Genomic DNA, 11722 nt, shown 5'->3' with positions numbered 1-11722 from the left:
TGTCAAATGATGTAAGGAGGGACAGGCGCCTCTAAAATCCAGAGCACTGGATTATGCTCTGCTCTTTCAGGAGAGAAGCTCACAAAGTACCTAAACTGAATTATGAATATTTTAACCCTGCCCAGGAATGTCCCTCGGGGTAACCTTGCCATTGCTGTGTAACAGAGTGACATCATTTGCTTTGACATCTCTTTAGTGAATGTCAACTCCAGGCAAATCCTGGCAGTGTCTGATTACACCGGGAGCTGCAGCAGCTCTCAGGTTTTGGTGGGCTGTGACTGTTCTATTTCCTTTTCCCAGCAAACAAAGGCTTGGTGCCTCAAGAGCAGGTGAGCTTTGTGTATCCAGCAGCCCAGAGTGGTGTCTGAGGGCGAGGTCAAAGAACAGAGATTGCTGATTTTCCATTTATTTGAGGTAGTCTTGCAGTTCCAGCATTCAGGGAAAACCCAGATTTGAGAAGCAGGTGATGTGTCTTGAAGGCCTTGTGGGAATAAATTCTACCATCAACTTTGGCACAGTACCAGTGGAATCCATTTCTAGGAACCTTGTTTGCTTCACCATCAAACAAAGAAGAAACCCAGCAGGATCAGCACCAGAACTCCCAGGACCTCCAGGTGTGAAGTTCATTTAGTGGCTGTTTGAGACATTCCTAAGAAAGCAATAAACAGGAGGGACTGGGCTGGCATGTCTGAATGCACTTTGGTGTGAGCTGAGCTGTTGAAGGGAAGGAACACTTCCCTTTCATTGGTTTTGGATCCATGGCCACTCAAGAGCTCCCCTGAATTTTGTATATGAGAAGTAATGTGTAAATATCATCTATTCTGCTTAAAATGAATAATTTCATCCATTTTGTCACATCAACCCTCTGTTATAAAATTTATTTTCTATAGAGGGGCAGGCACTGATCTCTGGTTTCTGTGAGCAGGGACAGGACCCAGGGAATGCCTGGAGCTGGTTCAGGGGAGGTTTAGGCTGGATATCAGGCTCTTCCCCAGAGGGTGCCCAGGGAATGGGCACGGCCCCGAGGCTGCCAGAGCTGCAGGAGCGTTTGGACAGCGCTGCCAGGCACAAGGTGGGATTGTTGAGGTATCTTTGCAGCACCAGGAGTTGAACTTGATGATCCCTGTGGTCCCTTTCCAGATCAGGATATTCAGTGATTCTGTGAGCTCTTCTTCATTCTGTCTCCAGAATTTGGAGCTTCCCATTTGTCCCTCGAGTAAGATTTTCCTCTCAGAACTTGTTAAAAAACTCAGCAGTGATTTTTCATAGTGCTCAAACACCCTCCAGTGCCAAAATAAAGGAACAAACAGGGAGGGAGAAAGGGATCCTTGGCTTGCAGAGTGTTCATCCCTGGGCAAGGATCCCTGCTGAGCTTCCAGCGCGGCTGCTGCTCGGGGAGTGAGCAAGTGCCAGCTCCCAGATTTAGCTGAGAAGACAAAGAGCAATGCTTTGCTCTAGGGTTTCAGCTGCCACCTGCTCCTCTGGTGTCCTTGTGACAACTGAACTGCAGCGCTCACCTGTCATTGGCGTGACATCTGCTGGGGACACACACACTCCTTGATTTTATTATCCAGAGCTATCAGAACTGTTATCTGGAGCAGCCAGGATGACTGAGGAGCAGAGTGCTGTTAGGCACAGATGGTTTGCATGGGGAGACCTTTGGAACAATGTTGAAATCCTGCTGTTTACCTGGCAATGTTCTTACGCAGAAGGAGATGAAGATAAGGACGTCCTGAAGCAGCTGTTTGACACAAATGGATCAGTTTGGTTCTGAACAGAGGAAGGCAGTGAGGTCAGCAAGGATGACACATTCCTTCAACAGCATCAACCTCTCTTTCCAAGCTTTTCCAAAGAGAAGCAGCTTGAGAATGGATGATCTATGTGTTAAATTTAGAAGGTGACTCATGAGACAAGAACTGATCTCCCTCTGCTCAGAAGATCCAGGCCTCAAAGATCAATATTGACTAAGCCATGACGAGAGCAGGAAGTTGAGGATATTGCAGTCAGTCCCTCCAAAGGACAGGGCTCTCCTGCCTGTGATCCCTGGGCATTACAGCTGCTGGAGGGTGGAACAGGCAGGATGGGATGGGGCTGGAATCATTCCTGCCTTTTGTTCAGTCAGGGGTAATGCAGCCCTGAAGGTATTTAAGGGCCTGAAGGAGAGATGGATGTCCCAGCTCGGGGACACTTTGCATCTTTAGGCACCAACGTGCATTCTAAAAATCCATTCCTAGACTTTCCTCAGTTGCCATCTGTCCTCCACCAGGATGACACATTTATACAGTCTGGGCATGATCAGACCCTGCAGCAGGGGTTCTGCTGAGGGATTTGGAAAAGCTTTTAAAATAGAAAATAATGTGATTTTAGCAGCACATTGAAATGCTCTCCCAAGGCCCCCATCCCTTCCACACGACTCTGCCCATACTCTTCCTGTGCTGGGGGTTATATTTCATAACACAATCCAAAATGTTGATATTGTGGCATTTGATTATTCCCTGAGTAGCATCACTGGGAATGTTGTTGACACAAGATATGCAGCCCACAGGCAACTCTGAATAAGGTAATTGCATCACTGGCTTTAAATGCCTCTCTGGGGAGGTTTAGTGGGAAAAAATGTCACCCCTGGGGTCTCACAGTCCTTGGGAACCACTCCAGGAGCTGCAGCATTTCTCTGTGCGTTGCTTTTTGGGGCACAGAGTACAGGAAACAGATCAAAGGGCATTCCACAAACCCTTCAGCAGTGAATGGTATGGGGTGAGCTCCCTGGAAATGTCCTGCTGGTCACTGCCCAAGCCAAGCACATATTTCAATCTTTGATACCCAGTGCTTGACACTTCTTCACCACACTTGGAATTTTGACCTTTTGGCCTCACAGGGCTGTGGCTCTTCGTCAGTTGTTGGTGCTGGAGCTCAGAGCTGAACCTTGGCCTGTAAAGTTTGTAAGACTATTTCTTTAATCCTGGGTTGAATCATCAAAAATCTTCACTTCACGAGCCTATGGCTTATTTGCAAAACCACCCCAAAGCAAGTGGAATTTAGCCTTTAGCTTCAGCTTCCCTGGGCTGAGAAAACCCCCAAGTGCACTTGGAGTGGGAACAGCTGGATTTTACCTCTGGTCAGCCTTAGTCTCTTCGAGTGAATACTTCCCCCTACCAGTCAAACCCTGCTTATTCCTGTAAATGCTTCCACTTCTCTAGAACTGATGTCCTCGGACACATTTTTCACCACAGCACTGGAAATGAACAGGCTGAACTGTGCTTTCCTCTGAATGAAAAATAATTGCCTCCTTTGGCCCCTGAATTTAGAATTTAACTTGCTTTTGGTGGAGATGCAAGTGCTCCAAGGATTTTGGCTCCCAAAAAATGGTCATGGCAGCTCTGGAAGATGTGCCAGGAACATGGAGCAGGTTCCTCATGGGCAGTGTCAGTGAGGGGTGGGAGGAAGAGCTCAAGACCTCTCTGGTCTCCTTTGTGGATTACTGAGTGCATGGATTGGGATTGGGATAAACTGAGATTGAGGGTTGGACCGGGAGTGCTGTAAATCCTCACATCCCTGCCTGCCTGGAATGTGATCCCAGGTGCTTCGTCCCTGGGGATCTCAAGGGAAGAAGAGAATGTGTGACTATTGCAGAGAAGGAAAGGAGCAGCAGCTGAGAAATCTCAGAACTGGGCCAAGGCTGCATTAATCTGTTGCAGAGATGAAAAAGGCTTTATCTTTGTACAGGTATTAAAAAAGGCTTTATCTTTGTACTAGTATTAAAAACCACAGGGTACAGGGACATATTTCACAGAACTGTGGCATCAGGAGCTGTTACTCAGTTTCAAGGACTCCTTTAAAGGCAAAGTCCATCCCAGGGAAGTAGAATACTGCGAAGTCATTTATCCAAGGCTAGAATACCAATAACTATTTACTTCTTTTACTCTACCATGGTGAATTCTTTTAGGTTTGCATACCTGAATTTCTTCTAAGTGGATACATCTTAGCCCTTGATCTTTGGTGTTGGTAAAGAGCAAAGGCAGTTTCTGTTGTGAATTTTGCTAAATTTTCAGTAAACTGAATTTGGAGTTGGAAATGGGATCTTAACTCATCTTTTAAAGTAACCCAACACATAATAGATTTGAGAATATGCAAGAAAGAAAGACTTGTTGTTTAAGTGCAAAGGTACAGTATTGCAGTGTAACAAGGAGTAATTCTATCAGTAAAGGCACCAAAGCCCACAATGGAACAGTCTGACAGCCCTGAGCACGTTAACACAGCCAGCATTAGCTGTGGTTTTGCATTGCTTCTGTTTCATGCAAGAAAACATCACCTGGATTTTAACACCGTTAAGTCATCCTAATAAAATTCTGTGTTATCATCCTCATCCCACTGCACTTTTAAGTCCAAATCTTTGAAGAGCATGGTGAGAGGAGTGCCCCTGTCCCGGCCTGAGCTGCTGTCTGGGGACATGCTCAGTTCTGTGCAGCTCAGCTCCTTTGCTGCTGGGAACATTTCCATGCCTGCAGTCTCTGGGAGCTGCACTTTGTTTGCAGGATGTAGGAATGACTCTGGCAGCATCCACTGCTCCGGGTGGTTCTCTCCGGGGAAATCGTTCCCAGTCCGGACTGAGAGAAGGAGGGTTGCTGACAGAGGTGCCAGCAGTTCATCCTCTGGAACACAGTCTGCCTCAGCTGTCCCTGCAGACAGCAGCAGTGGCAGCTCTGCCTGTTGTCTGTAGCATCCTCCCTGTTCCAGCAAAGACAGGGACAGCTGGGACACACACTCAGGACTTTCCAGCCCGTCACTCTGCAGCAGCAGCTGCGTCTGCCCAGGGCTCCCCTGGAACAGAACCGACTCCAGTCTGTCCCTGCTCTTCCACAGTGCCACCTTTGGCTGCTGCTCTTTGTAATCCCAGTGGCTGCAGCTCTTTCCCAGCCCCTGGGTTTGGAGCTTTCCATGCACAGAATGATCTGGAGAAACTTCCTTCAGCCTTTGGTCCTGCTGTGAGCTCCTGTTGGCGTGGTCTGTGCCTTCCACACACACCCCATAGGTCAGGGGCTCGCTTGTGCTGGATGTGGCAGCAGGAATGCTCTGTGCAGCTGTTTGAGGAGTGTAACCAGTCAGAGCTGTGATTTCCACCTGGGATGGCTGAGGGGGCAGCTGGAATGCTGGAACATCTGCCTGCTGCTGGTAGGGACAGAAAGGCCGTGGTGGCTCCGGAGCCCAGTCCAAATGTTGGCTCATCTGTGCCAGCTGCACTTCAGGGATGAAAAGGGAAGGTTTGGATAAACTAAGGGGCTTTATGATGTGCTCCACTGTCAGCGTGAGAGGCTGGAATGATGGAATCCCTCTGAAGTCCTGGGGGAACAGATAAACAACCGTGAGTTATTAACAAGAAGCTGTGACCTTGAAGGTTTGCTTTAGTTACTTTAACAATTTCTTTCGAGAAGTGTCAGTAAAAGTCAGTAACAACCAATCTGCTCTGCTGACAAAAGAACTCTGGGTTTTTTTTCCCTGGGGAATGACCCTTCACAGGAATACAGACATTTCTCATTGTGTATCAACTGAACAATCTTGAAGCATGAGGAAGAAAAACTCCTGCTTTCGCTTTTGTAAAATTTGGCCTAAGCCCTGCAGCACGGAAATAGCATGAAAATCCTTGAGCTCATTAGCATGAAAACCCAGTTCCTGCTGTGGGAGATGAGGGATAGGTGAGAATCCCAGGATTTCAAGGGGAACTAGGGATTTCGGATGCCTCAGTATAGCTGCCTTACCCGAGGGGCTCAGTTTGGGGCAGGTTCCCAGCACCTCTCTATAAAGTACCAGTAATCTGCACTGATTGCCCAGACACAGCTCATTAACCCTTTAAATCAAGAAGGATGGGTTTAGATTGGATACTGGGGAGAAAATCTTTACTCAGGGTGGTGAGGCCCTGGCACAGCGAAGCTGTGGCTGCCCCATGCCTGGAAGTGTCCAAGGCCAGGCTGGGACAGTGGAAGGTGTGGACCCCCATAGCAGGGCATGGACTAAGTGATCTTTCAGGTCCCTTCCAGCCCCAGGCAGTGGTGATTCCGTGATTTCCAAGCTGAGCTGCAGTGGCTGAAGGGCACTCACCAAGGCCCTGGGCTGGGCACTGCGCTGTTTGATGTATTTGTAGATCACGTAAATGCCGGCAGCAAAGATCAGCCCTGCACAGAACGCCAGGGCCACCAAACAGTAGAGGATCCACGTCTTGTCTGGGAAGAGAACAAGTGGAAAGAGAGATGGATTAGAAAAATGTCACAATTAGCTGGGTGATGTCACAGGTTTTGTCTCATCAGAATGAATTTTTAAACTATTAAAACGCTCCATATAGAAAATCAATGTGTTTTGTGTATCCAATATCCCAGCTGGACTTTTCAACTTTCAGCAGAGTTAACAGCCTCACCTGCCAGTGTTTTGACCCAAAACACTTGAGGTTTGCTCCTTCTCTGGAGCAGACAGATATAAACTGTTCCATTGTATTCAGTGTCTGGGTCCAAATTGGAAACTTCAAGTTCTTTGTTGTGCTCATTCTTTGTCCACTGTTGAGAAGAAAGGTAAAATCTGTATTTTAGGAAGATTAAATTTTCTTCAATTCAGATTGCAAAATTCAGCATAAAATATTATTTACTAATGAGGTTGTACAGGGCTGTAATTACTCTGTATGTATGGAATTCGGAATATTTATATAATTTTGTTTTCTATTATTTCTACATTTAATGTTGCATTTCAGTTTCTTAAGACTTGAACTAATTAAGTAATTTTCTTAGTCACCAACGGTTTTACTTTTTGCTAATTATACAGCAGTTTTGGAAAGTCCTTTTTTTTCCCAGAATTTAAGAAGAATGCTTAAAGTTCCTGTTCTCCTGAGAGTCAAAGACTCCAAGACTTCCCCTTGTACATCAGAAATCTCCTCCATCCTGTGTAAACTCAGATCCTGCTCCAGCTTTTTTGAAATGGGATTTAGAAAATCCCAGTGCCTGAGTTGGTGCTTTACCTGCTGGTGTGTCCTCTGGTTGAATATTGTCAGGTGATAATCCACAGGCCCAAATTTGCTGTAAATGTCCTCCACAGTGAGCTGCTGGTCATCCTCACCCCGCAGGGGGGTAACGGGGGGCCGGATAAGGAACTTTATGGAGCGGACATAGGGAATGTATTCCACTTGTGGTGCTCCTATAATGGCTGGGAAAGACAGAACAGGCAGTGTCAGCTGTTTTAATATCATCTGATATCTTAAACACACCCCAGTGTCACTGAAATTGTTATTTCTGTTTATACAAAAAGGTGTCTGAGCTGTATGAGCATGGCAGAAGTCAGGCCACTGCAGGTAGAGGTGGTTTTGGGGTTCTGTACCTTCACAGTGTTTGTCCCCAGGAATTCTCGCCCCAGGCTTTTCCTTAGGACCTTGTTCTCCCAGCTCCATGTTCCCTTTCCCTGTGCAGGATATCCTCCTCCATGTGTGCGTGAGGGGTGAAATCCCATCACAGGCACTCAGCTGCCCAAACCCCAATTCCCACCCTCCGTCACATTTACAGGGCTTTTGTGCCTGCACTTATCTCTGGGGACAGGCACACGCTACACCCAGCACTGAAAAGAGGTTCAATCCAAGCTTTCACAGCTTTTTTGGTGCACAGGTCTGAAGGCTCTTCACAACCATTGGCTGCTGATGCCACCTTGAATTATTCTTGGTGATTTTTCAGTGGGGAAATTTTAGCCACAGAGCCAATAAGGCCCCCAAAGGCTGCGCTGTGTGTCTGCAGCAGGGCTCACTCAGGGGCTGGGAACATGAAGCATCCATTGGAATGGATGCTTATCCCAGTGTTCACATTTCACAGCTCCTGGGACTCGGTGTGCTCAGGTTTCTCATCATGTCTCACTCATTTCTTTATGCCTCTCACCAGCAGCTCTCCCTTCCAGCACACCTGGCTTTTCCTTTTCTCCTCTGATCCCACTTTAGGGTCAGATCTCACGTGAGGCCCTGCCCATTGCTCATTTACCTCCTTGCCCAAAACAAACCTCCAGTCCTTCACTCCCTCCCCACCAAGCCCAGAGCCTTGCAGGGCTGAAAGGAGAGGAAATGCTGCCCTAAAGGTGGCAGGAAGGAGGATTTGGTGGCTTGCAGTGGTACCTACTCTCTTTGCGGGGCTCGAACCTCTCGGAGCGCACCCAGCTGGAGGAGCAGTTCCTGGCCCTCACCCGGCCGTAGAAATGCTCCCTGAAGTTCTCTGTCTCCCGGGTGAGGTTGCAGAAGAGCTGGGTGATGCTCTGGCACTCATTCTTGGTGAGCCAGGATTTCTCTCCATACCTGAGGACAAAACAAGGGTGTGGGTTTGTTTGGTTGAACAGAACCAGAGGAAAATGGAATAGAGAGAAGGAACTTGCTGAAGGCAAGAGTAGCTCAGTAATGGAGCAAAGCAACCCAAGATGTAAAATACTTGCTTAAATGGGCATCATCTCCCACTTTGAATAATCCTGTCCTTCGGTGAGTTCTCCTCATAATAAATAATAAATAATACAGGCAAGAAACAGCAAAACCAAATCCTCTCTTGGCCCTTTCTCTCTCTGAGGGCCCTAAGAACAGCCCAAAAGAAGCAAACTTCACCTACTGTTTGTATTGGACATCAAATACAGTGCCAGGAGGAGTATCTGCCTCTGTTTCCCAGGTCAGGATGTTCTCAAAGTTTGTGGAAGAAAATGCTGCACGTTTCAGACATGATGATCTCTCTGTAGTCACAATGCCTGAAGGAGCAGAGAAACTGGTATTAAAAAGCATTTTCTGACATCTCAGCCCTCAGATGAACATTGATCCTGTGCTATTTTGCTAAAGCTGGGCTGAAAAGAAGGAGCTTGAGCAGCACAAGACTTCAAACTGTGCTCACATCACACACCTTGCAGACAACTGACTCATCCCAAAGAAATGTCAGTCAGGAATTTATACAGAAAAGCCTCAAAAACTCAAGTCAGAAAGAGAACCCTTGAATTTCTAGTCTGGTTTCTTTAAGAGCACTTAAATGGGTGGAAAATAAGAATAATAACCAGTTTTCAAGCCCAGAATTACGTCTGTGAATGTCTCTGTTCCCTGCCCCTGCTCAAGGAAGTGACATGCAGAGCTCAGCGTCACCTCCCTGAAGAGGTGGCTGCCATTCTCCTCTCGTGCTCCATGTTTTGTTGGATGGAAACTGCCTGTACAGAGCGACACCTGATGTCTGGACTCTGACCTGGGTGTGCCAGGGTGAGAGCAAACAGCTCAGCCAGCTCCCTGCTTTCCAAGCCCTGCTCCTCTTCCCTGGGGAGAATGGCTCTGGCTTTGGGGGGCAGGAGTGTCCCCTGCCCCTGCAAACATGTCCCTGGAGAGCAGGATGCCACGGGCCCTCCTGCAGCAAACAGCCTCTGAGATGCTGCAGAAAAGTCCTTGAGGCTTTTATCTCTCTCTTATCATGAGAAAACACAGTGCAAAATTTTCCCAAGGCTGATCCACAAGAGCTTGCAGCTTCAGGATTTATAAACGCTGTGAATTCACATTATAGGCAGACCCTCAAAGGTAGATCATTTATGCATTACTCAGCTCTTGGTTTGTGGCATTGATAAACACCTGGAGCACGTGAGGGTTCAGCCCTTGTGAGAAAGTGGGGTGAGCAAATGAAAATAGCACAGATGGGCAAACTGAGCACTGGGATGGGGGTGCCTTGGACAAGATCACACTGAGCAGAGACTAAATCCCACCTGGATCCTCACTCCAAGCTTCCCCCCACGGAGCAGAACCGAGTGCCACCAATTCAAACTCGCTGGCTGAATGGGAGGAGGGTTAGGCAGAAAGGCACAGAGACCTTCTCAGTCTTGTGTGTGGCATTTGGGCAGGGAAGTGGTGCAGAAATGGGCTGCTGGCTACTCCAGAGTTTGTCCTGACTTCATCTGCAGCTCCACATTTGCCTCTGCTCATTCCAGGCTCAGCAGGAGGCAGCAATGTGGGTATGAAGGGGGTGGGATTCCCTGTCTGAGCAGCCTGAAAACTGAGTCACAAATACCCATATCTTATCAGGAGTAGGAAATCTCTGTCTTCCCACATTTATCCATGCTAAAACTCTGTTATGCAAAGCAGCATAACACAAGCACAGTCAAGTGTGGGCAGGGGAAAACCAGGATATTTCGCAGTGTGACAGTCCCTGAGTACAGGAGCTTCACAGTGTAAGATCCCAGCCATGAGCAGATGGATGACAAGGCTGAATGGTGAAAAGCTGGTGTTTGGAAAGAGCAAGTTTATCCTTCATTCACCCTGCAGTGAGCTTGTCACATCTGGAGTAGGATTAAATGGCTTTTAGAGGGTAGATCTCGATTAGATATAAGGGAGAAATTGTTCCCTGTGAGGAACAGGGTGCCCAGAGAAGCTGTGGCTGCCCCTGGATCCCTGAAGTGTCCAAGGCCAGGCTGGATGGAGCTTGGAGTGCCCTGGGACAGTGGAAGGTGTCCCTGCCCATGGCAGGGGTGGAAGGAGATGGGCTTTAAGTCTCTTCCAACTCAAACCACTCTATGATGACGCTCTCATTTTAAGATTACATTATTTATTTGTACCTCTTTTAAAATCAGGGCTGTTCTTGTATTCATTTGTGCCTTTGCTTAAGACACAAGGAGACTGATCCAAAGCCCCTGAAATCAGTGAATATCCTTCACTCCTGTAGGATTTGGGTTGTAGCACAGTGACAAACCCTTTAAAGTGAAGGAATCTTTTCCTCTCCCTACTAATCCTTCAAGCATACCAACCCCACATGGGAGTTACTACAAGGACAGATCAACATAGAAGAGAACTCAGACAACAGCTCATTCTCTAGGTGATAATTCAGGAAACAGGATAGAAGTCGAGACTCCAGGATCAAACAGAAACACCACAATCAGCGAGAGCAGAGGAGAGCTCCGGACTTACCGATCACTGAAACTCCAGCCAGGACGATCAGAAATCGCTTCATGAATAGCTCTGCAGGCTGGGCTGGGAGAGCAGGCAGTTGCTCCTGTGTGCAGGTGAATCACCTTCTGTGAGAGCTGAATTCTTTCTTGCCAGGCCAGGTTAGATTTGTTGCTCAGTAACGGAGCAGAGCAGAACTCCTGTCCTGCCTTCCCTGGGATCTGACCTCACGGCTGCTCGGAGCCCTGCGCATGTGTGACACAGGGAGAGTGACAGCAGGAGCACCTCTCCCCTCCAGTGCACACCTGACTGTACAAAGGTGCACAAGCCAGAGGCTGAGAAAATCCCCAGCTCCTGAAAAAGAGCCAAATACCTTTTTGCTGAGAGCTTCCTGCCTGAAAGCCCTCCCTGAGGTTCCTAGGGTTTGAGGTTTGCTTTTCTGGTCGGGTAACTTGAGCTTGTTACAACTGTAGATACTAAAACTTAGTGCTGTGCACCTGGTTCGTTTCATACCTGCTGCAAGCAATGCACCTATTGCCTTAAAAAATACTTCTCAATACTTGCTTAAAATGAAAGTCAGAGCACTGGGTTTTATGCTCTTCTGTTGTTCTTACTGAGCTTGGATGGGAACCAAAGGATCAGCAACGTGCCTTGCTGCAGCCTGGCAGAGCAGGAGCTCCTCAGCTCTGCCCTGACTCTGCTCCACCAGGTTCTCTCACCTGATGTGGGAAAGAGGTAAAAAAGAGGTGGCCTTTCCACAGGAGGAGCACAGCTTTTTGCAGAGGCCATTGTAGACCGACAATGTTTATTTTTGTGGCTGCTTAC

General features: G+C 47.7%; 1 protein-coding gene across 1 annotated transcript; it reads right to left on the bottom strand.

The window, feature by feature from the left end:
* Window positions 1-4335: 4335 nt before the first annotated feature.
* Window positions 4336-10961, bottom strand: IL22RA1 (interleukin 22 receptor subunit alpha 1; the record flags this gene model as incomplete). Its single annotated transcript, XM_082296493.1, has 7 exons — window positions 4336-5337; window positions 6094-6215; window positions 6407-6542; window positions 6998-7182; window positions 8133-8305; window positions 8607-8739; window positions 10919-10961. The coding sequence occupies 7 exons, from the start codon at window positions 10959-10961 to the stop codon at window positions 4336-4338; spliced, it is 1794 nt and encodes a 597-aa protein (XP_082152619.1).
* Window positions 10962-11722: the final 761 nt, after the last annotated feature.

The sequence above is a fragment of the Coloeus monedula genome (genome assembly GCF_965178545.1).
Source record: "Coloeus monedula genome assembly, chromosome: 24".
Classification (NCBI taxonomy): domain Eukaryota; kingdom Metazoa; phylum Chordata; class Aves; order Passeriformes; family Corvidae; genus Coloeus; species Coloeus monedula.
Note: the sequence above shows the minus strand (reverse complement) of the source record. Positions and strands in the feature narration are given on the sequence as shown.